General features: G+C 45.4%; 2 protein-coding genes across 6 annotated transcripts in view; one reads left to right on the forward strand and one right to left on the reverse strand.

The window, feature by feature from the left end:
• Positions 1-15846, reverse strand: part of pusl1 (pseudouridine synthase like 1) — a 25824-nt gene extending 9978 nt beyond the window's left edge. For 2 of the 5 annotated variants that reach the window (XM_048255239.1, XM_048255234.1), the window contains exons 1-4: positions 15548-15792; positions 15282-15475; positions 15115-15172; positions 10462-10649 (exon numbers count right to left, since the gene is read on the reverse strand). In XM_048255239.1, coding sequence (XP_048111196.1) covers positions 10462-10649; positions 15115-15172; positions 15282-15340 — 305 coding nt within the window. In that variant the 5' untranslated portion in view covers positions 15341-15475; positions 15548-15792. Of the gene's footprint in view, positions 1-10461; positions 10650-15114; positions 15173-15281; positions 15476-15547 lie in introns of all 5 variants that reach the window. The other 3 variants (XM_048255237.1, XM_048255238.1, XM_048255235.1) reach the window with 3 other exon arrangements.
• A 2096-nt stretch (positions 15847-17942) lies between these two features.
• The window catches only part of LOC125301794 (arf-GAP with coiled-coil, ANK repeat and PH domain-containing protein 3-like), an 85174-nt gene continuing 78116 nt past the window's right edge, over positions 17943-25000 (forward strand). The window contains exon 1 of the mRNA XM_048254530.1: positions 17943-18151. Within this exon, the coding sequence (XP_048110487.1) occupies positions 18105-18151 (47 nt within the window). The 5' untranslated portion in view covers positions 17943-18104. The remainder of the gene's footprint in view (positions 18152-25000) is intronic.

Here is a 25000-nt window from a genome sequence, read left to right on the forward strand (position 1 = left end):
CTGGAGGTCAGCTGTACATCCAGAACATGCCTGGGATTTGTTCTGGGATGTATTTGACTTCATGTGTGGCAGAACAGAATGCTCAGATAACATCTGACTGGATCAGAACCACCTGGTCCACACCTGGCCCTTATCCGGCCCATAGTTGGACCTGAACTGGCTCTAACTGTTCTGTTCGATCACAGACCACAGAACGCTTCACATTGGAGTCATCTTCTGTTCTGTCATATTCAATCTGTTAGAGGGTTGTAGAGTGCAATCTGTACTACATTTGTAACATTTGGACATACATTTCCCAAGGACTCCTGAGTATATTTTACTGAAGGGTCAGTGTGGATGCCCCCTCGGCTGTGCCCCTCTACCCGTTCTATGTGCCCTCTATGTGCCCGCTCTGTGTGCACGCCAGGGATACCAGGCGGTGCCATCCTGCGCTGCGGACTCCCTGGGCTGGCATGAATCATTTACCGGCCACTGGTAATCGCTGCTAACAGGGCCTTTCTGCATAAAACATCAGCTGGCCCACACGAGGGACGTGTTTGTGCGTGTGTGTGTGTGTGTGTCTGTGTGAGTGTGCACGGGTGTGAGACAAGAATGTTTGTGTGTGTGTGTAGGTCGTATGGTTGTAAGTATAAATGTATGCATAAGTAGTGTGTGTGTGTGTGTGTGTGCGTGTGTGTCTGTATGTGTGTGCGAGGGAAGGCCAAGTGGCTCTGGGGCAGGAAAATAAGACAATCTCTACATGGCACAATTGCGTTCTCAAACGTCATACTTTGGGGAAATAAAGGAGGGAACTAAAAACAAAACCACTTCTGTAGAGCCTGGGTCTGATCTACAGGCAAAGGCCATGACATTTGGAGTTATTTTCCCTCTTCATGCCCTAGGGTTCTCCTGAACCCTTCTACTGAGTGTGTGTCTATGTGTGTGTGTGTCAGAGACCAGCAATCTCCTCGTCGAGGAGGCCCTAACCCTGCAGATCATAGACAGAGAAAGCATAGGCCTACTGTATGCTTTGGGTACAGAACACAGTTGCATGTCCAGTGTACACGGAGAATGACAGTGTCTTGGAGCGGCCGCAACCCCGCAACTCCACTTCCAACGCCATGATTCGACAGATCGCCCGACACTTCTGCTTTTTTATCTGGTGGTGGTGGTTGACCGGACATCTGAGGCTTCAGACGTTACCAATTTATCATCATCCATCGCGTCTGGCCTCTGAAAAAAACTTTTAAGGCTAGTCTGCTTGGGCCTGGCCATGTTTGAACCGCCTCACTCATTTGTTCGTTGTTAAATATGGACGTTTTAAGCGTGCGCTTCCTATTTGAAATGCAGCAGCTATGCATGTTGCTTAATAGCTTTCAAACGGTACATTTAAAAAACATAGCCAGAGGACGTATTGCTTTAATATAGGCTTACATTTTAAAACTTATTCTCAAATTCAGATTGCGTTAGGGAGACGGGATTATTAGCCAATTTCAATTGGACAATTTGACCGGAGAGATTTAATTTTGTCGGACATTTCATTTTTTTCCGGCCAATGTGCGGTAATTACCGGACAACGGAAACCCTGGTGTGTGTGTGTGTGTCCACTTTCATGAGTTGGTGGAAATATTTTCACACTGCTGCCATTTTGGGAATGTCAGGCCTTGGAGGAGGCAGTGGAGAGAGAGAGAAATTCCTCTGCCAGTAGGGTCTTCAGTCCAGGCTGCATTTAGCCAGTACCGTCGCTAGCCCTCAGCCATGTGTCCAGTACCGTCGCTAGCCCCAGTACCGTCGCTAGCCCTCAGCCATGTGTCCAGTACCGTCGCTAGCCCCAGTACCGTCGCTAGCCCTCAGCCATATGTCCAGTACCGTCGCTAGCCCTCAGCCATGTGTCCAGTGTCGTCGCTAGCCAAAGTACAGTCGCTAGCCCTCAGCCCTGTGTCCAGTACCTTCGCTAGCCCTCAGCCATGTGATCAGTACAGTCACTAGCTCTCAGCCATGTGTCCAGTGCCATCGCTAGCTCTCCGCCATGTGTCCAGTGCCATCGCTAGCCCCCGTTGTGTCATTTACAGCAAGTGTCAATCTCAGGACTTGCCAGCTTCACTGGGCCCCAGGGACGCTGCTGGGTGAGGGGCCTACTGGACCTCACAGAACTTTCCAGAACCGCTGCGGAGCGCATTAGCAGTTTAGCAGATGTGTGGCAGTCAGAGAGAGAGAGAGAGAGAGAGAGAGAGCGACACACACACACACACGTGTTTTATGAAAGGGGGCTAAGGCTCGACAGGAGAAAGGTCATTTTCTGGGCTACTGAAAGTGAGAGATAACTGAGAGATTTCATGGGGTCGACAATTCCTGGCTGCACTCCTGGCTAAAATCAGATTCCTTTAAGGCAGTGTTTCTCAAACTTTTTCAGACCAAGGACCACTTAACCAATAGAGTGGTGAAGTCCCGCCCCTTCCGTTTGCCTCCATGGGACCTATCTTTCAAAACAATTTGAACGGCAGTCTATGGCGAAAAATAAATTATTTTCTGGTCCCGGTTGACTTGTGCCTTGAATTATCCATATGATGTTTGTCAATTTTAAAGACAATTTTTCATGTAAAGACATTTGCAGTTTGTTTCAGAACTATTGAATTACAACATTGTGAAAGATCGTAATTCCAACGACTACAAACCCATCAGTCGCAGCTTAGTGATGTTAGCTCATTCACAGCCACACTAGATTGTACAAGCATACCAGCAACAGGTCTTAATTGGGCTTTCCTTGCCAAGAAAAATACCATGAGTCAGAGGATTAAACACATCAGGTAAGTTGTATTCGTCCATAGACTGTACATTACATACTGTTAAGTGACATAGCAGGCAGCAAGATGCAACCGTTAACTAGCATAACAGCTCTTATCGTTTCATTACGTTGGTGACGCACATCGCTCGAGACGAGAGATGTAGTCCACTGAGTGGATTCGCACAAAACCAACATAACTTTTGAAGTCTATCGAACAACAGTACTTTCTTGACGTGAAAAATTATCTTTAAATTCACACACATCATATGTGAAATTTGTGGCACAATTCAAACTGGACCAAAAAATAATTGTTATCTCTCCATTAACTCCCGTTCATAATTTTTTGAAAGATAGGTCCCATGGACCGGAAGTAGAAGGGGCGGGACTTCACCACTCTATAAATAGAAACCTCACGGACAACCTAGCTAAAAAATAAAAAACAGTAGACCTACTTCATCAGTATATTACACAATAAGCGTACTCACTGAACAACCTCATTGTCTTGGCACCTTACTTATTGTGTCAGATGATTCATGATTTAAACTGGTGTACAGTAGCTTACATAAGCAGTGTTGCAGAACTGTTTGGATTTACATCCAAGTTGGTTCAATGTTGCAAACAATTCATCTATATTATATTTTACCACGTCTACCCGCAGACCACTTGGGATAGCTTGCAGACCACCAGTGGTCCCCGGACCACACTTTGAGAAACACTGCTTTAAGGAAACAGAACACAGGACACAGCTAGTCCCAGTGGAGTCCTCAGGTTCTGTAGGTCCTGGGTTTCCTATATGGTAACTCTCACACACACACACACACACACACACACACACACACACAAGGATGTAGCAACCAAAGGCAATCAGAACTGAATCAGAACCGGACCAGAGCCAGATCTGGACCGGGTCACACCAGGATGTGGACCAGAGTAAGGTGCTGACCCTAAACCAGGATGTGGACCAGAGTAAGGTGCTGACCCCACACCAGGATGTGGACCAGAGTAAGGTGCTAACCCTAAACCAAGATGTGGACCAGTGTAAGGTGCTGACCCCACACCAGGAAGTGGACCAGAGTAAGGTACTGACCCAGATGTTTGCAGAGCCAGTGCTGAGCTGAAGGCCCATCCTTCCTGTGTGTGTGCATGTGTGTGTGTGAGGGGACAGGGGAGTCCTCTGTGAGTAGGGATCCCAGACATAGAGAGGCAGTGTGGGATGCAAATCGAACATGGCAGAAGTCATGCTGGGTTTGTCGTAGCTCCGGAGGTGAAGTAGTGCGTGAGAGCGGCAGCGTGTGTTTATGTGTGTAAGCGTGCGTGTGTATGTGTGCGTGTATGTGTGTGTGTGTGTGTATGTGTATGTCTGCATGTGTGTGTCTGTGTGTGTATGCATGCGTGTGTGTGTGTGTGTGTGTGTGTATGTGTGTGTGTGCAAGACCCCAAGTGTGGTACCCCATTTCTCTTGCTCTGTGAGTGTGCTGATGTGAACCACAGAATCTGGGTTAGTCTGCCAGAGTCTCGATGACACCTCTTACACACACACACATGGGACACACAGAGAGAGGGGAAGGAGAGAGAGAGAGAGAGAGAGAGAGGGGGAGGAAGAGAGAGGGGTCTTGTGCCCTCTGTTATTTCTGCCTCAATCTGTTGTGACAGCTCTGGAACCACTTCCCCCATACACATACACACACACACACACACACGCGCACACACACACACTGGTACAAGACAAAAATGACATGACAAGTGCCAAATACAGATGGCAGGCCTCATGCCAGAGAAGCACTGGGAGAAAAGAAGAGAAAAGACGAGACGAGACAAGAAGAGAAGAGAAGAGAAGAGAAGAGAAGAGAGGAGAGGAGAGGAGAAGAGAAGAGAGGAGAAGAGACCAGAAGAGAAGAAGAGAAGAAGAGAAGAGAAGAGAAGAGGAGAAGAGAGGAGAAGAGAAGAGGAGAGGAGAAGAGACCAGAAGAGAAGAGAAGAGAGGAGAAGAGACCAGAAGAGGAGAAGAGAAGAAGAGAAGAGAAGAGGAGAAGAGAGGAGAAGAGACCAGAAGAGAAGAAGAGACCAGAAGAGAAGAGGAGAAGAGACCAGAAGAGAAGAAGAGAAGAGAAGAGGAGAAGAGAAGAAGAGAAGAAAAGAGGAGAAGAGAAGAAGAGAAAGGAAGAGAAGAAAAGAGGAGAAGAGAAGAAGAGACCAGAAGAGAAGAGAAGAGAAGAGAAGAGAGGAGAAGAGAGGAGAAGAGACCAGAAGAGAAGAGACCAGAAGAGAAGAAGAGACCAGAAGAGAAAGGAAGAGAAGAAAAGAGGAGAAGAGAAGAGACCAGAAGAGAAGAGAAGAAGAGACCAGAAGAGAAGAGAAGAGAAGAGACCAGAAGAGAAGAGACCAGAAGAGAAGAGAAGAAGAGACCAGAAGAGAAGAGAAGAGAAGAGAAGAAAAGAGGAGAAGAGAAGAGACCAGAAGAGAAAGGAAGAGAAGAAAAGAGAGGGAGGAGACGCATGTAAGAAGAGGAAAAGGGAGGAAAGTAAAAAACACAAGAAAGAATAAAAAAATAAAAAACAAAGAGAAGAGAAAGGAGTGGAGACATAGACTGGGACTTCTCCAAGCCTTTAAGTGACACTCCAGCCGTGGAAAAATCCCACACTTGCTGATGTTATGAAAACTGACAGAGTCACACACAAACACACACACACACACACACACACACACACACAGTCCTGTGGACGTAGTTACAGGGGTCAGTTGCCTAGTATTAATGTTGCTGCAGTGAATCTGAAGACCTAATTTTTTTCTCCTTTGACTTGGTCTGCTCAGATAAGAGTACACAATCAGACTCCAAAACTGAGTTTCCTAATCCAGCCCGTTAGATCACACAATGGGCCGCGCTATTGTAACCTCAATTAAATGGCACACACACACACACACACGCGCACACACACACACACACACACACACACACACAGAGCTCCAGCTCTGCTGTTAGCTTCTCTTCCGGGCAAATGGTTTCAGATTTAACTCAATTACTGGAGCATTTTGAAGAGAGTTGACCTACTGACCCATAAAACAGCATCCAACAACAAACCATTTTAAAAATGCATTGACATCTGAGTGACAGCCACTCAATCACTCACTCGCTCCCACACTGTGATGCTGATCTCTCAGGGCTGTTGGTTCTGATTCAGAGTGGACCAACTCCTTATCTGGTCCCCACAGAGCACCAACATCTCTGCTCTCCCCTACACTCTCAATTACTTACTTTTATTACACGGCTCTTCACAAGGCAAGTAGAACGCTCCATTGACTTGAATGGGCTTTCCCAAAGTTCTACGGTAAAATATTTTCATGTAATTACCGCTGCAAACATATAATTACTGCTGTCAATGGCAACGGGTTTTGTGCTTCTGATACGTCTTTCATATCACTACGCAAGGACTGGAACTTCATTCAAACGTGAAAGCAGACGGTTGATCAGCTGTGTTCTAAAGAATGTTTGATTCAAGTTCAGCAGCGTGTGTTGCGAACTATTTGTTTTTCAGCAGATGCCACGATGAACGGTAACAAATAGGCTAGGCTATGTAGGCTAAAGTCATATCATGGGAAGTTTATTATTTCGTTTTGGCAAGTAGCCGTGTAATAAGCGGGACAATCCGCTGGCACGTCGGGGTCCTGTTCGCCTGTCGGGACTTATTTTCCCAATAATGACCGGCGTTCTATACATTATCCCTTACATACTACTAATCTAGGTACTATGACCATGATACTGTAGCTTGTTAACACACCAGATGAGCTACAAGAGTCCAATAATCTGGTTTCCCAGGTGGATTACCCAACTCCTTACCCACCTAATCAGCCATGTGGCCTGTGGATCCGACCCCTTCCACACTGATAACTGCTCACTGGGTCGCTCTGGATCCCACTGGATCCAAATGGTGTTCTGACATGGATCTTTCCCTTATCTGGTGCATGTGTGATCAATAACAGATCACAAACAACTCTGCTCCTTAGTGAGTTGCGATCTGGGTTAGTCTCCCTGTACACTGTTTTGTGGGCAGACGTGTCCTACTGGTTAGCACCCGAGCGCCGCTGTTGATGCAGGCAGCTCACTGCGCCGGGATTAGTGTGTGCTTCACCTCACTGTGTGTACACTGTGTGTGTTTCACTAATTCACGGATTGGGATAAATGCAGAGACCAAATTTCCCTCAAGGGATCAAAAGAGTATATATACTTATATATATTATACTTATACACATCTAGTGTTGAGACTGCACGGAGATTAGAGCGAAAGGGGTATAAGTATAAGTATATATACTCTTTTGATCCCGTGAGGGAAATTTGGTCTCTGCATTTATCCCAATCCGTGAATTAGTGAAACACACATAGCACACAGAGCACACAGTGAACACACAGTGAGGTGAAGCACACACTAATCCCGGCGCAGTGAGCTGCCTGCTACAACGGGCGGGGGGGAGAGCAGAGGGGTTAGGTGCCTTGCTCAAGGGCACATCAGCCGTGGCCCACTGGTCGGGGCTCGAACCGGCAACCCTCCAGTTACAAGTCCAGAGTGCTAACCAGCGGGCCACGGCTGCCCCAAAGCGGGTAGTCCGCTGTTTAAAGGGGTAGTCCGCTGTTTAAAGGGGTAGTCCGCTGTTTAAAGGGTGCCCCACCTCAGGGTGCTACTCTCAGCAGTGCTGCGTCTCTCTCTTTCCCTCTCCGCCAGCGACAGAAGTGCTCTGATGCTCACGCACTATTCTATTCTCGCTCCGCGCTCTGCCCTCGTTTCTGCAGCCAATTTGGGATTCAGACAGAGAGGAAAGACACTGTGAGTGAAGGAGTGAAGCGCTTTGATCTGAGCTGCAGGGAGAGTGAGAGTGGGGGAGCAGAGCAGAGCAGATGATGAGGAAGACTGAGAGAGAGATGGAGGTTAAGAAAGAGAGAGAAAGAGAGTTAGAGAAAGAGAGAGAGAGAGACAGAGTAGGAGGGATAATATGAGAAAATGAGAGAGAGAGCAAGTAAGAGAGAGAGAGTTAGGGTGACAGCGCGATGTTAGGCGCTGTGATGTTAGGCGTTCGTTTGAGAGGTTTAAATAGACATTACACCTGGAGTGCATTCTCTCTCCCTGCAAAATGCACATCTCTTCATCCTCTTCATCTGCCTCTTCATCCCCTCCATGTTTGGTACTGTCTGTCCACTAGCCACTTGTACCACTGTCTTTATACCTCACTGTTTGCGTGCTATATTAGCACATTAGCACATATGCATAACCCCCTCCATGCCACAGCCGAACTGTGGCCACACTTATACATTTTCTTAAATAGTTAAATATATAGATATATAGACTTTACTTTACTTTATTTCTGCATAGTTGCACTGTTGACTTACTCATTTGCACTATCGCCATGACCACTATCACCATTGCACTACCACCATGACACTCATTCACACAGAGCACCTTAGAGCACCTTACCATACCTTACTATGCACAGAGAATCACAGGCTCAGTCCCTGCCTCAGTCATTGCAAGCGCCTCTGATTTATTAATCACCACTATGTGGATACTGTTTTTAGAATTGATTTAGAATAAGTGTTAGTATAATTTGTATTTTTGTAATTTGCATTTTAGTATATTTTTATATATTGTATTAAGTGTTAGTATAATTTGTATTTTAGTATATTTAGCATATTCTTTATCTTCTACTGTCCTTACTGCTTAGTTGTGTTTTTACATTATATACTTGAATTACTCTTTCTGCTGTTAAAGAATGTGTTTGTGTTGTATGTATGCTGCTGAGACCTTGAATTTCCCCTGGGGATCAATAAAGTATCTATCTATCTACCTATCTATCCATCTCTGTGAGCTCAGCTTAATCCAACTAAACAATTATCTTGTTTAGGCTCAATAACAAATATTTTGTACATTTGTTTTCTAGTCAGCAATCAGGTCGCAGATCTTTGATGTTTGTCTTTTGTGATGATCCTCTGGCTTGTCTGGGTCATGTTAGTTCTCTCTCGCTCTCACACCCATACACGCATACATACACTCCCTCAACATCTCTCTCTCTCTCTCTCTCTCTCTCTCGTAGGCGTATGTTCAGATGTACATCAAAGAGAAACCCTCTCAAGATGTCCGGCTCTCTGGACACTGGTGCACATGAGAGACTTTTCATGGTAAAGGCGCTGGAGAGGAGCACATCAGTGATGCTTGACCTTGTGACCTCTGAGATGGTGACCTCTGTCTGACACCCACATCCTGCCAAGGTCAACCATGCATAACCGACCAAGGTCACCATTTGTGCTTTCCACAAGGGATGAGAAATGCAGACTTGAAGCTATATCACAATATTTTTTACTATAATAGTAATAGTAAAATTCAACCCCAATCTTCATCAGCGTACAGTTTTAAGAGCCATGTAGACACATTGATAGCTAAACTGAAACAATGTCAAACTTATCACTCCTTATAATAATCATGCACTCCATACATACCTTATGTACTCCTTAACATAATCAGCCATTAACTCCTCTACAGCCTATGGCTTCAACTCCACCTTCTGCCATGCATGTTCTCCTGCCCACACTCTCCACATGCATGTTCTCCTACCCACATGCATGTTCTCCTACCCACACTCTCCACATGCATGTTCTCCTACCCACACTCTCCACATGCATGTTCTCCTACCCAGATAGATAGATAGATAAATAGATAGATAGATAGATAGATAGATAGATAGATAGATAGATACTTTATTGATCCCCAGGGGAAATTCAAGAAACATGCATGTTCTCCTTCCCACACTCTCCACCTTCTGCCACACATGTTCTCCTACCCACACTACACAGGCTGTGTAATGACAGCCTGACACTCACCTCCTCTTCCCCTGTGTGACCTCTGTGAGCTCTGAGGGGGGAGTGTGTTGAGCCCATAATGCTAACACATGGGGCTAGTCGTGCATAGCCACACATTTACCCACGCAGCCCTGGACTGACATATATTTACATAAAGTCCTTAAACAGCAGCATACAATCCCACAACACACACACACAAACACACAACATACACATACCCACACACACACACCCACACACACACAGATAGGCTGCAGTGTTTTCTCTTCTGCTACATTGGCTTGACTGCACATCAGTTGCCTTTCTGCTGACTTTAGATGACATCATGTAGATTACCCTGGAGATTTGGGGCATATATCTGATGGTTGTTCAGCCTGAAGTCATAGCATGTTGGAGTACAGGCTGACAACATGTCTACTCCGTACTAGGCCACAAATCCTCCCACTCTACATTCACTTAATGAGTACCAGATCTGTGGTATTTATAACAGGTCCATGAAGAACTGCTTACTTAAAGTCTAGTGAATTGGATTTAACAGAGTGGGATTTTGCACACACTTTTATCCAAGGCGACAGGGACTTGAAATGCTGTATTTGGAATTTTGAACCCAGGGCAACTATTTCTCAGACGCTACGACATCCACTGCTCTACATAGCACAACAAAAACATTGTAACACACTCTGTCTGTCTTATGAAGCACATATTGTAACAAGTGAAGAGGCTAATTACTACTTACCCCCTTTACTACACTACGCTACTCTACCCTACGCAATGCTACCCTACGCTAAGCTACGCCATCACTAATTATGAACTACGACCCGTAGAATCCACTGATCCACAGAAGGCCTGGACTCACCTGATGTTTTGTGGTTTGAGGTAGAGGTTGAGGGCATGTACAAGCTCCTCCTCCTTAAAGGGGCTCCTCCCCTCTCTGCGCTGGATGTCCACGTGGGCGGAGTTACCAAGGGCGTGGACGCCAGTGTCTGTGCGACTGGAGATGAACACCGCCACCTCGTTAACCGGCTTCAGGCTCCGTACCGCGTCCTGGAAGGAGGAGGGAGATGGCGGACATCAGCAGGACCCCTTGAGGCTATCAGCCTTCACAATCATACCTGCCAACACTCCCGTTTTTCCCAGGTTTCTCCCAGCGCCCTCCCGTTTTGTTATTTCTCCCGGGAAACTCCCGGAATTGGCATGACCATCAAACTTAATTTTTAAATCATGGATCCATTCATCACATCAGATCCATTTCTGTTAGTCTGACATTTCCCGGGTTGCCAAATTGGGTATGATATGCACCCTACACATAGCCAACACAATGACTTACTTTCAATTTCAACCCTTTTGTCAAAAAACCTGACAACCCAAATGAAGCGTGTGCACACTGCACAGCCACTGAGTCTCGTAAACAAGTGGGCTAGTTGAATAGCCTAGTTTGTCAAATTGTTAGAAGAAATGTTGTGATTAACACATCACATTATAACTTTTATAGAGTGTTGTTGATACACAACAGGCAAATTGTGTCCTCAGAATATAATCTTTGAGGCAGCTTTGGAGTTTTGGAGGAAAGCTACAGGCAGCAGGTAGATACATAACTGGCATGCGTAACTGGCAACATGGCAGGTATACTCAGGATAAACACCAGCGGACTAGAGCTCTTACAGAGCTGGGTATGCAGATTACCAATGCAACCAACACAGAACCATCTTCTACAAGGTTATCTAACGCAAGGCAAGGTATGCAGAGCAAACAGGCAAGGCAAAACTCTTTAAAGCACATCCAAGAACAGGGAAGCAACGCTGACCAATACCGTGCACACACAGGATGTAATACAATATAGATAAGACAACAAATGGAAAGTAATAATAACATTGATGAATATAGAATGAAATATATATGAGACAAATCATTTTTTGGGAAGGCACTACACATAGCAAATCTTGCAACAAACCTCTTCAGTGTTATTGGCCCACATACACAATGTAATGTATAGGCCTAAAGGGAATGGCTACCAAGGAGAAGTGTGGAAGTGATATAGCAACAGCTGAGAAGATCACTGTTACATGGTCTAACTAAACAGGCTTGTAGCTGAAAATGTACTATTATTCCTCTTCCGCTTTTATGTACTATTCAGCTTTGCTTTTGTTTCCCTATTCTGCTTTTATCTATTATTCCTCTTTGCTTTTGATTTTGTAAAGCACATTGAAATGGATTGTGTATGAAATCTGCTATATACATAAACTTGACTTGACAACACCTCAATACATTGGCAAGACATGCTGGAGTAGAGACATGGAGAATCAGTCAACATAATAACAGGACATCAGTGTTTTATATTACTCCCAGTCGCTGGCTTTGATTCAAGCAACTTGTAAAAGCAAACAAACTGGCAAATATATGAACATTATTTCTGCCCCAATTCCCTCTTCTCATGATGCCTATTTGCATACTAGCAGCACAGCATCCTAGTGTCCTCACACTGTGTCCTGACACAAAAAAGGCAACAAGTTCAAGCATAAAACCCCAGGTGTGATAATACAAGCTCAACATAGATGTACAGGCCTAATACAGGCTGTGTTTGAAATACAAGAACAACCCCCTAAAGCTATTCAAGTATGTGACAGGCAGGGGTGCGTTTCCCAAAAACATAGTTGCTAGCTAACATGTTAGCAACTTAGTTGGTTGGCAATGGGAAATTGCATTGTAACCAACAAAGTTACTAATTCAGTTAGCAACTATGGTTCTGCAAAACGTACCCTAGAGCGGTAGAGGAAATCAAATGAAACATTTGCTTAAATATTCAGTGTTATCCATGAGAGACCCCCCTCCCACACACACACACACACTACAGAAATGCAGAGTGCTGTTCTGGCTACTTTCTGACTGGGGCCCAAACAGATGTTTTCTGTCTTTGTCCCACATATTTCCAGAACATGCAGAGGGAACTCTACACCCCGGCCTGTCCAACGTCTCAAGATAGATAGAGAGAGAGAGAGAGAGATCACTGATTCAGGCCTTTCAGGGCTGCCTGCTCGTATACATTACTTTGCAAATGTTAAAGGCTCCCTGGAGTCCAGCAGAATGGACCACAGCTCCATACATTTCACACATGAGAAATACACACACACACACACACACACACATTTAACACATGAGAAATACACACACACACACACACACACACACACACACACACACACACATTTAACACATGAGAAATACACACACACACACACACACACACACACATTTAACACATGAGAAATACACACACACACACACACACACACACACATTTAACACATGAGAAATACTGTACTTCTGTGGCACATCCTCTACATGCACACACACACACACACACACACACACATACATACACATTTAACACATGAGATTAATTGCCAGTCTAATATCAGTCACTTCCTATCTTTCCCCAAACACAGTAAATGATGGTGCCCTTGTCCTGTGGTTTGCTTTCTCATGCTTTTGGTTGAGCAACTCCTTCTGATGTGATCATGGCAATCTAAATACTCAGAGATCTGGACACAGCAGACAATGCAGGCACTATAACCTTATAAGCTATTTTAACACTTCAAAACTATCTGAAGAACACAAGTGACCCTACAGAGGTCTGTGCAGTGCACAGACACAGACACACTGACACACACACACACACACACACACGCACACACACACACACACTGCTACTGCTGTGAAGAGCCTTGGCCTGTTTTGGTTTCTGTTGTGGTGCGTGTGAGTGTGAGCGTGTGAGTGTGAGCGTGATACTTGGTGCTGATGTGAGGAGACGCTGAGGCCCAGGCCTCTGATGCTGCCCTGAGCATGCTCAGACAGAGCGGTGGAGAGAGGTGAAATGAGGACAGGAGAACTCAAACGTGAGGCTGAGAAGAGAAGAGAATACACTCTCTCTCTCTCACACACCTGACTGACATATGGCTAAACAGTTGTCATTACTCTATACTGTAAGGCTGCAAAGATATGCATGAATCAGGGATACTTGTGCACATATTTGTGTGTGTGTTTGTGTGGGTGTGTGTGTGTCTGTGTATGTGTGTCTGTGTGTGTGTGTGTAAGAGAAAGAGACAGAGAGCATATGTGTTAGAAAAATAAGGAAGAGAATGAGAGAGCATGGGGAGAGAGAGAGAGAGAAAGAGAGAGAGAGAGAGAGAAAAAGAAAGGTGCCGATGCAAAAGACCTGTTTGTATGACTCTGAGAGAGGACGCACTTGGGAACAGGCCCAGCCCTGATCAGGCGCAAATCAACCGGAACGTAAATCAGGTTCATAAGCCAAGTATACTTGCGTATACAAGGAATTTGGTCTCTGCATTTATCTCATCCGTGAATTTGTGAACGCACAGAGCACACAGTGAACACACAGTGATGAGGTGAAGCACACAGTGAGCACACAGTGATGAGGTGAAGCACACAGTGATGAGGTGAAGCACACAGTGAGCACACAGTGATGAGGTGAAGCACACAGTGATGAGGTGAAGCACACAGTGAGCACACAGTGATGAGGTGAAGCACACACTAACCTGGAGCAGTGAGCTGCCTTGCTACAGTGACGCTCAGGAGGGGTTAGGTGACTTGCTCAAGGGCACTTCAGCCGTGGATGTAGGCATGGGAGAGCAGTGCTCAGCCACTTCCCCGGCACACATTTTTCCTACTGGTCGGGGATCGAACCGGCAACCCTTCGGTTTCAAGCCCGAAGCCCTAACCAGTAGGTCATGGCGGCCCTCACGCCAGAGTTGGGCCACGTCTGTACCAGTGATGGCTGACATCAGGAAGCAGGTAACAGAATCAACCTCTGGCTCTGTGCATCCACCCACACGGATGAGTGCAGCAGAACCAGGCTACAGAGATAAACCACTTCAATCCAGTCTCTGTGTTGTCACGGATACATCAAGCATCAACAGATGCAAATTAAGTGGAGACAATTTGCCTTCATGTCTGTTCCAGAGCCATTTTTGTTTCCCAAGCTCAATACATGTTGGAGCACGATGACAGGATGAAAAGACTGACACACACACACACACACAGCTAATACCATTTGAGTATTTCTTCAGGATACTGAGTCACTGTGTCCATGTCACAGAGTTGGATTGTTCCATTACTTTAAAGTGGTTAGACATTTTCTAACATTTATCCCACAACGACAAGCAAAACTTCCCCCAAATTATGCCGACGAACCTCTGAGTCTCTGCACACTGAGCCCTTTTGGAGGCCACATCAGAGCAACTGTCTGCTTCCTCGTGTAATGGGCCCACATAGCTGGACATGACCACAAAAATAGGCCTTTTCCCCATGCATGCCAAACAGTGTGTCATTTTCAGCACAGTCAAGCAGTCACCCATAGACCAAGCTGGTACACAAATACTTTTGCAGATTGAAAACAGAAAGTTAATTTGGAGCCTTACTCCATAACACACACATTTCACAATGATAGACAGACTAACAGTTTATTAGGTTAATGTAATATACAGAAACTGACCTCCAAATAATTCTGAACACCCAGAACAGCTTGGTGAGGTGGAGCTTTCACTACGCCACTGTAAGTAGAAAAAAAAAAAAAACAGCTGCTCTTTAATCACTCCTAACTGATGTTGTTTATAAAGTTATTAAATCATAGTTAAAGCCTACAGCAAATATGCAAGCTACCTGTACTTTGTCCCAATATACTGAAAAAAGATCAGATAGCGGGTGGCGCTTTGAAGCATCGTGTCTGGTTTGCCTGGGGGCAGATCTGTCCACCCTCTGAAGTTACTGCAGCATAGAGGTCGTCAGTGTCCGCATGGTGTCATTGCGCTACACTGCTGCACACGTCCACAAGGCTTAGAAGTTACAATAGTCATCTGCAATAAGAGAAAAGGTGTATGACTCGCTTCATTCAATATATAAATATTATGCTGACAGAATATAAAAACCTCTAAAGGCCTACAAGGCTAGCCTCCAAGGTAAACTGAGTCTCGTTGTACGACGGAAGCTCTCGCTATCACTGCCTTGGTGTCAAATTGAAACAACAGGGATTGTTAACACTCAGAGCAGGTGTTCAAAAACTGTGTTTCTCAACGACACGAAGGCTGGCCACAGCTTGATGTATGAATGATGCCCGAGAGAGAAGACATTTGCAATATAGCTCACACACTTCCAGGATCTGCAGTCTTCTCCCTGTCACACATGTTCCGCGCTTCTGATGACGTTTCACAAACTCCGCCTCTTTTTTCAGATTGAAAAGGGAGCGTCTGAAAATTCCTTTACTGGTCATTAGGCTAAAAGCCCATCCTTATTAAGCTTATTCTCTAAATTACATATTACTCTTTTGGCAATCAAATCATGGGTATAATTGGTATATCCTGATATCACAATTCTTCAATAATCTCATTGTGATGAAGCCAGTATTTAAACGTTTTATTTACTTATCTTTAATTTAACCAGGTGAGTCACTGAGATCGCTTTTCCAAGGTAGCCCTGTAAACATGCAATATATTCTTACGAAAATTGTAGCTCTAGTTCTGTTAAAACAGCCTACTTTTCACGTTTTGACATGAATTAGCCTACATTAAGTTGTGGATTGCATGTTTGCACACACACATACACACACACACATTTAACAACATATGAGAAATACACACACACACATTTAACACATGAGAAATACTATACTTCTGTGGCACATCCTCTACATGCCCGCACACGCACACGCACACGCACACACACACACACACACACACACACACACACACATACATTTAACACATGAGAAATACACACACACCTTTACAGATTAATTGCCAATCTAATGCCAGTCACTGTCTTTCCCCAAACACAGTAAATGATGGTGCCCTTGTCCTGTGGTTTGCTTTCTCATGCTTTTAGTTGAGCAACTCCTTCTGATGTGATCATGGCAATCTAAATACTCACAGAGATCTGGACACAGCAGACAATGCAGGCACTATAAAACTAGAAAAGCTATTTTAACACTTCAAAACTATCTGAAGAACACAAGTGACCTTGACCGATACAGAGGTCTGTGCAGTGCACAGACACAGAAACACACACACACACGCACACACACACACACTGCTACTGCTGTTAGGAGCCTTAGCCTGTTTTGGTTTCTGTTGTGGTGCGTGTGAGTGTGAGCGTGTGAGTGTGAGCGTGATACTTGGTGCTAATGTGAGGAGACGCTGAGGCCCAGGCCTCTGATGCTGCACTGAGCATGCTCAGACGGAGTGGTGGAGAGAGGTGAAATGAGGACAGGAGAACTCAAACGTGAGGCTGAGAAGAGAAGAGAATACACTCTCTCTCTCTCACACACACACACACACACACACACACTCATGATACACACTCTCACAGCTCCCCTCATACATACACACACACGTTCACAGCCCCCCACCCACATACTCTCACACATCTTAAAGCCCCCCTCAAACTTCTACCTTCAAACTTCAAAAACCTACTCTCTCTCTCTCGCTCTCTCTCTCACACACACACACACACAGAAAGGCAGAGATTCAGCTATCCAAATACATGAGACAACCTGACTGACATATGGCTAAACAGTTGTCATTACTCTGAGGCTGCAAAGATGTGCATGAATCAGGGATAGTTGTGTGCATATTTGTGTGTGTGTGTGTGTGTCTGTGTCTCTCAACGACACGAAGGCTGGCCACAGCTTGATGTATGAAGGATGCCCAAGAGAGAAGACATTTGCAATAGCTCACACTCTTCCAGGATCTCCAGTCCTCTCCCTGTCAAACATGTTCCGCGCTTCTGATGACATTTTTACACACACACACACACACACACACACACACACACACATTTCAAAGTTTTGAAGAGAACACCATGTTTTTACTACCCATGAAACATGATTTCTTTGTAGCTGCATTTTTTATTCAAATTAAAATTAAAATGTATTTAATTGTACATTATAATTGCGGTAGGCCTAAATGTTCAATGTACTTTACATTATATGCCCTAGATCAATCAATAACGACAGACAGACAGCACTGTAAAGGTTGGAAATAATAGCCTAATAATGTGATCAGATACTCCCGTTTCAACATCTACTAAGAAGTTTTCACTATTGAAAACTCCATGAATGTCTCCCACCTTTTCTGTATCAGAGTGTTCGAAGTGATAATGATTGTAGCCTATGCACCATTACTTGTAGCCAAGTCTACTTTGACTTCAGCAGGCTATATTCAACAGCATTGGAGCCAGTGATGTTTCGTTATTCATGTTAGACAGAGCTTGTGGACGGTCCCTTACCGGAGCCCAGTGTCGACTGTAGTAAACTGAAACGCGCTGGATCTCAATTCTGTGTCACAGTGTCACTGTTTTACTGGGTGAGGAGCCGTGCCACTACCGCGCTGCTGGAGGGATATAGCCACTCATTTCTCATACAGTTTCTGATTCTAGCTGCAGGACATGAAATAAACTATCTCAAATCTTCAGACAGAATAATCATCAAACATGACGGTGGATTTTGAAGAATGTATCAAAGATTCGCCGAGGTTCAGGTAGGTGAAGCAATACAGATGCGGACAAATGGATAGCCTGTATTTAAAAATTCTGTCTGTCTGTTTTGTCAAAACCTCTCTGCTTCCTAAACGTCTCATCCATATTTCAGTCGTTATAGATAAGCTAAGTTATTTTTATGAAATGTTTTTCGCACTAGTGGGTTAGGGGAGCTGTGACAAACCACAACCAATTTTACTTTTAACGCGTTGATTGCACGTTTGTAAGGGCAGTGTAGCCTAATCGAAAGAGAAGTTGAATGACTTTTGTTGATGGTCCAAAGTTAATGGCCTTTCCTGTAAAGATAAGTAGCATCGTTCTGCATGTGTCCTTTACAAGGAGAAACCAGTTGAATGACGCTGGCTGGGCGCTCGAGCGTCCTTGTGGATGTCGTTGGTAGACGACATGGAGGCGGCATAGATGTGTATCATCAACCGTAAACCTGGAAAAAGAATACTATTCAGGCTATTGATGATTCAGTTAGTTTGACGGTCACGTCGAGTCTGCATGTGGATATTTTGGATTTGTGGTGGTTATTAAGACTTTTAAGCCCATACTTGGCGAAAGCGAGCAAACGTGACATTCTATCATGTGGTTAGAAAATAATCAAAAATGGAATCAGAGCAACGCGATTTAGATGGATTCGTCCTACGCACTGGGGTAGAATAGTCATATGAAATCAGAGCATCACATCTGTAGACCCTACCAGGCAACACGCTGCCCACTGTGGGTAGGGGGCGTTTCTCTGACAGCCCATGATACCGGGGAAGATGCCAACATGTGGATCCTATCTGGCTGCAGAGCCTTGCAAAGCGCATGGTTTGGCGCCCATGTATTTGTGGTAGACGTGCGTAGTTTGACCGTGTTAAGCATGATATCAGTATGAATTTGCGCAAGAGGGAGCACACTCTGTCACCCCACAATATGGTTTCAATTATGTCTTGATCCCTCTCCCGACATCCCCCCGGTCTGCGCGCCATGGCAGGGATTACGCTCTGAAGTCATGCGTTAGTGCAGGATGATTTTGAATAAATCTAGGATTTCCAAATGGAGTTTAAAGTGTGAATTTTAGGATTTGGGAAATGGCAACGCCCGGGACCTTTTTTCTTTTGTCATTAAAGTGTGAACATGGCATTTTAGGCTGCAAGCATAGATTCTGTGCGTTATAGATGTGTCATGTGACATGTAAACTCGTGTTTGCGCTGTGATCATGTAATTGCACGGCCCCACTTCCATTTAGTCATAAAACCAGCGGGTGTTAACCTGTGAAACGGTCTGTCGTTAATGCGCATTATGGAATTATCTGGAATACACCTTTATCAATAGGTGATGCATCACGCACCAACCAACCAACGACCCCATGGCGTCATGAATAGAGACCTACGTGGGCCAGCGCAAGTCCTAACTGGCTCTGTGCCATTTATAGGGCAGGGCACCACGGGTTAAGGCCAACAATCGCTCTCTATCCCTGACCAGCCGGCTGCATAGGTCCTCAGGGAGGTAGAATGGCCCTTAGCCAATACGTCATCCACTCGGCAGCATGTTTTATGGGCCCCCTGAGGGGCAATTGGTCTAATTTCCCCCAACCCTCCAGCCTGCAGCAGGCATCTCCATTAATGGTGTGGTGGACTGGATATCTCTATTAGTTCTCTCTTACTCTGTCCTATAGGAATTAATCAATTAGGTCAAATTTTACCATTGTGTTTGGTTAGCATTAATTTGTTTGTTTAGCCATCTATTCACTCAGACATGTATTCACACATCCCAGACAACAGTGGGAAGCTGGCCCTGAACTGTCCACTCAGGCTCAGCTGTCCCAACTGCCCATCAGTTGTGTCTAAAATGGAGGACTTAGAGCACTCACTGAGTCCTCATGCATTTGTTGAGTATAGAGCTTTATTTTGTGGATAGAGGCCATGACCCTGACTTCATTAGCCCATAACAGTGAATGGTGTGGTCCACTCAGTATATTAGATCTGACCGACCATTTACAGAGGGTCAGGAAAGAGAAATTGATGTCTGCACTTGATGAGGTGTGGTCATTTAGTTGAATCAACCTTAAATGACTTACTGCAGGTCCCCCCTGCATGTGTTACATGTTTTTTTATATTCACTTTGAAGCCTGGCCTGGGTCTGTGTGGTTGTAGTCTGGCCTGGGTCTGTGGGGTTGACTCTCTACCTTATAAAGTGCACTGATACATTTCACACAGATTGAGTTATCTATTAATACTTCAATCCAGTGATATAGTGCACAGTTAGACTTACATTTGTGTTACAGTTTGTGGTGTCCCCATGTGATGTGGCTATTCCTTGGTCATTTGGCCAGTTCCTTTGACTGTTGGTAGCACCATGCCCTCTGTGCCGTACTGCCATGTGTCGATGTGATATGTCCAACTGCAGCGGGCACTCCCTGGCCTGGCAGATGCCCTGAGAGGGCTTGGCAGTGCAGGCAGTGGGGAGAGTCCTGTCCGTCCCCTAGGGACTGGCATCAGAGGCTGCGCCAGTGTGCTGCAGTTACTGTGGGAAGGACATGCACACACACACACACACACACACACACACACACACACACACACACACACACACACACACTCATGTATACTCTCACTCAAGCATACACACAATCACACACACACACACACACACACACACACCTACACACACACACACACACACACACACACATACACACACACACACACACACACACACACCCCTGTGTGTCATGGCTCCAGTGTCCTTCATCAGAGTCCCCTTGTGTGAGTGTGTTCAAGTCGTTGTGATGCTGTGGAGACTCCTGAGTGTTATTGTCATCACTGATCACTGGCTTTAACTCCCAACAGATCTCCTCCTCACACTAACACAAGATCTCTCCAGCACATTTTACTGTCATCACTGATCACTCTCTTTCACATCAACACCACTTCCAAACCAGTGGCTAGGGTCAGACCAGGGTCATTTCACCCATGTTAAACACCTTTTGTCAATTTCAAACCAAGCCACTGGTTGGATTATTTCCAGGTTGGGCAAGTTCTTGAGCTTCTGTAGAGAAGCAAACAATACCAAAGCAATAGTGACAGTCTACGTCACGCACAAAGACATGCACTGGCATGTTCATAACAGGTTCTGCGCTGCATCATATACTGTTCTCTGTCACTCAGAGACTCCAGCCCTGCTTAGCTGGTACTAGGGTTTGGCCCAGTTAGCCCGGCGCTGTTGCCTCAGATGTTTTATTCATGCCCGCACGCACAGCTGGACTCTCTCCTGGACTTGGGAACACCTAGTGTGTCCCACTCCAGCTCAGCGCACAGTGCAACGCAACGCAACGCAATGCAACGCAACGCAGCGCAACGCAACGCAACGCAGGGCAACGCAATGCAGGGCAACGCAACGCAGCTCACCTCATCACAACGCAGCACACTGGTTGGATTAAAAACAGACGCTCCCAGGAAGCCTCCTCTCTCTGCCACTCAGGATTCTGGCTCCTGATGAGGAACTGGTGGAGCTCCGGTTGCTATGAGACACGACCAGGCCACACGCAGAGACACACACTGACTATACTGGCAAGACTGACTTCTGATTCAGTACATTATTCACCTTATTCCGTGCGCAAACATGGGGGCACTAGCTTTGCCCACATTGTCTCCGAACTACCGATTGAGCAGTACATCCATTGCGATACATTGAGATAGCAGAGCTCTATCGAGATGACTGGCATCATATATTATGGGTCATCCTAAAGTTAGGAACGTTTATTTAGGATTTTGGTGACTTCCATTTCTGTTATACAGCTTTCCTATCTGAAGTTAGGAAAAAACTGACTTTGGAGCGGCTGTTCTGTAAGTTAGCCTCTCTATCCTCTTCTGCCGTGTTATCCCAATGAAGCTAACTAGACGTAGCTAGCCGACCGGAAGTTTAAAGACAACGTGGAATTTAAAAAAATGGGCGGGGCTGAATAAGGTGAATATTTAATTTATTACGGTCTTTTATTTGATATGATGACCACCAGGAAATGAGAACATACTGTACGTCAAAACCAGTGATTATATTTTTAAAAGGTATTACATATAGGCCTACATTCTTTCCATATATAACATTTATTCCCAATTTAAATTACAGGGTTGGAAATATTAAGAGAAGGTTTCAAACCTTCGCCATGTGATTTAGCTTGTCATGTTATATTATCTTAAAATAAACTCTCCTATGAGAGTGTTATAGTATCTTGAGATAAACTGTCCTATGAGAGTGTTTTAGTATCTTGAAATAAACTCTCCTATGAGAGTGTTATAGTATCTTGAAATAAACTCTCCTACTCTCCTATTATTCTTGACACAGGGTATATAGGCTATAGGGTATTGCACTAGTCCACTATACTGTAGGCTATAGGGTATTGCACTAGTCCAGATTGTGTGTTTATAGGCTATTGCACTAGTCCAGATTGTGTGTTTGTAGTCTATTTGCACTGGTCCAGATTGTAACAGTAGCTGTTGTTCCTCCTATGGTAGCTATTCTCAGGAGTGGATTTGGCTCTAATCTATCAGACCTGGATCAGGACCAAACCGTGTGGATTTTTCACCTCTTCTGTGCTGTCCTTCTCAGTCTTTCACCTCTTCTGTGCTGTCCTTCTCAGTCTTTCACCTCTTCTGTGCTGTCCTTCTCACTCTTTCACCTCTTCTGTGCTGTCCTTCTCACTCTTTCACCTCTTCTGTGCTGTCCTTCTCACTCTTTCACCTCTTCTGTGCTGTCCTTCCTCACTCTTTCCCCTCTTCTGTGCTGTCCTTCTCACTCTTTCACCTCTTCTGTGCTGTCCTTCCTCACTCTTTCACCTCTTCTGTGCTGTCCTTCTCACTCTTTCACCTCTTCTGTGCTGTCCTTCCTCACTCTTTCACCTCTTCTGTGCTGTCCTTCCTCACTCTTTCACCTCTTCTGTGCTGTCCTTCTCACTCTTTCACCTCTTCTGTGCTGTCCTTCTCACTCTTTCCTTCACTTTTTCCCATTGGTGTTCCTCCCTTTGCCTCTGTGTATGTTTTCCACATCTTGTGTTCGTCCACACTGTCCTCAGAGTATTGTTTGCTGGAGCTGGACCTGGACTGGCCAGAGAGAGAGACCCTCTCTCTCTTCCTCTCTCCTTCTCTCTCCCCTCTCTCCTTCTTTTTCTCTCTCTCTCTCTCTCTCTCTTCCTGTCTCCCCCTATCTCTCTCTCTCTTCCTCTCTTCCTCTCTCTTTCTTTCTCTATCTCTCTCTCTCTTTTCTCTCTCTCACTCTCTCTTCTCCCCCTTTCTCTGTATCTGTTTCTCTCTCTCTCCCTCCCTCTCTCTAAGCAGAGCTGATTTTCCCATCTGGACTGACTGGAGGATACTCCTGGCAGCAGTGCTGTCCACTCCGCCTCCTGGCGCCCGGAGAGTCACTGGGCACAGGAAGTGCTGAGAGCGGGTGATTTACTTCCAGGCTTCCTCTTCCCCGGGAATGAACTCCAGAGCCCTGTCTGTCACGCAGGCCTGGGGAGAGACGCTCACTCTGGGCCGGGTTAGAGCCGGAAGAGGGCCGAGTCCTGTCCGGATCCGCTTTGGCTTCAGTACCGGCCTGGGAACTGGTCCAGCCAGTAATAATGATGGCATGGAATCAAGGAGCGGAAATGTGAACTCGATATGAGCGTATATCACCTGTCCAGGGACTGCCTCGGGAGCATATAAAGTGACTGTAGATAAGATATAACTTACAATAGGTTTAGGCCGTACATGTCATTGTGAAAACACTCACAGTCTCCTCACTCGCTGTTGCACCAGAGTGGCGTTTCTTGTCAGGCTCTGAGTCAGAACAAAGTGCTGCATGTTTTCTGGATGTGCCATAGCTGTGGTTTCTCATGACTAATTGAAAGTGAAACTCTAGTAGCCTGCACAAGAATGAAAGTTAGTCTAATACCCCCCACTCCACAGCCAAGCCAGGAGGTGCAGCTGTGGTCAGTAGTATGGTCATGTTGGACTGCTGTTTACTTATTTAGTGGACATGTTATTTAGTGGCTTTGCTGTTGCTGGATGAGTTTTGCTAGTGCTAGCTGCTGCTGCTGTTTTGATTTGTTCATGTGGATGTGTTGGAGGATGTGATGCCTTGTCATTAGTGTGTCTGCGTCTGTGTGGATGTGTTGAGGTGTGTGTCTGTGTCTGCATGGATGTGTTGAGGTGTGTGTCTGTGTCTGTGAGGATGTGTTAAGATTTGTGTCTGCGTCTGTATAGATGTGTTGTGGTGTGTGTCTGCGTCTGTATGGATGTGTTGTGGTGTGTGTCTGCATCTGTGTCGATGTGTTGTGGTGTGTGTCTGCGTCTGTGAGGATTTGTTGAGGTGTGTGTCTGCGTCTGTATGGATGTGTTGTGGTGTGTGTCTGCGTCTGTGTGGATGTGTTGTGGTGTGTGTCTGCGTCTGTATGGATGTGTTGTGGTGTGTGTCTGCGTCTGTGTGGATGTGTTGTGGTGTGTGTCTGCGTCTGTGAGGATTTGTTGTGGTGTGTGTCTGCGTCTGTGTGGATTTGTTGAGGTGTGTGTCTGCGTCTGTGTGGATTTGTTGAGGTGTGTGTCTGCGTCTGTGAGGATGTGTTGTGGTGTGTGTCTGCCATTTCGTCTGTGTGGTTGTGTACTTGTGTCCTTGGCGCTGTTTTGTTATTGTGGGTTTAATGGAGACCTGCCTTTTATGTAAACCTGCCTTCTGTTTAGTTTTTACGAGGATATTTTAGTCTACAATGGGATGCTGTTTTGTAACACGTCGTCATTCATCCCTCTGACATAAAGACAGGATCAGTGCTTGCACAAGGAGCACACACACACACACACACACACACACTAGCACACACATAAAGA

Source organism: Alosa alosa, chromosome 10 (assembly GCF_017589495.1).
Source record: "Alosa alosa isolate M-15738 ecotype Scorff River chromosome 10, AALO_Geno_1.1, whole genome shotgun sequence".
Classification (NCBI taxonomy): domain Eukaryota; kingdom Metazoa; phylum Chordata; class Actinopteri; order Clupeiformes; family Clupeidae; genus Alosa; species Alosa alosa.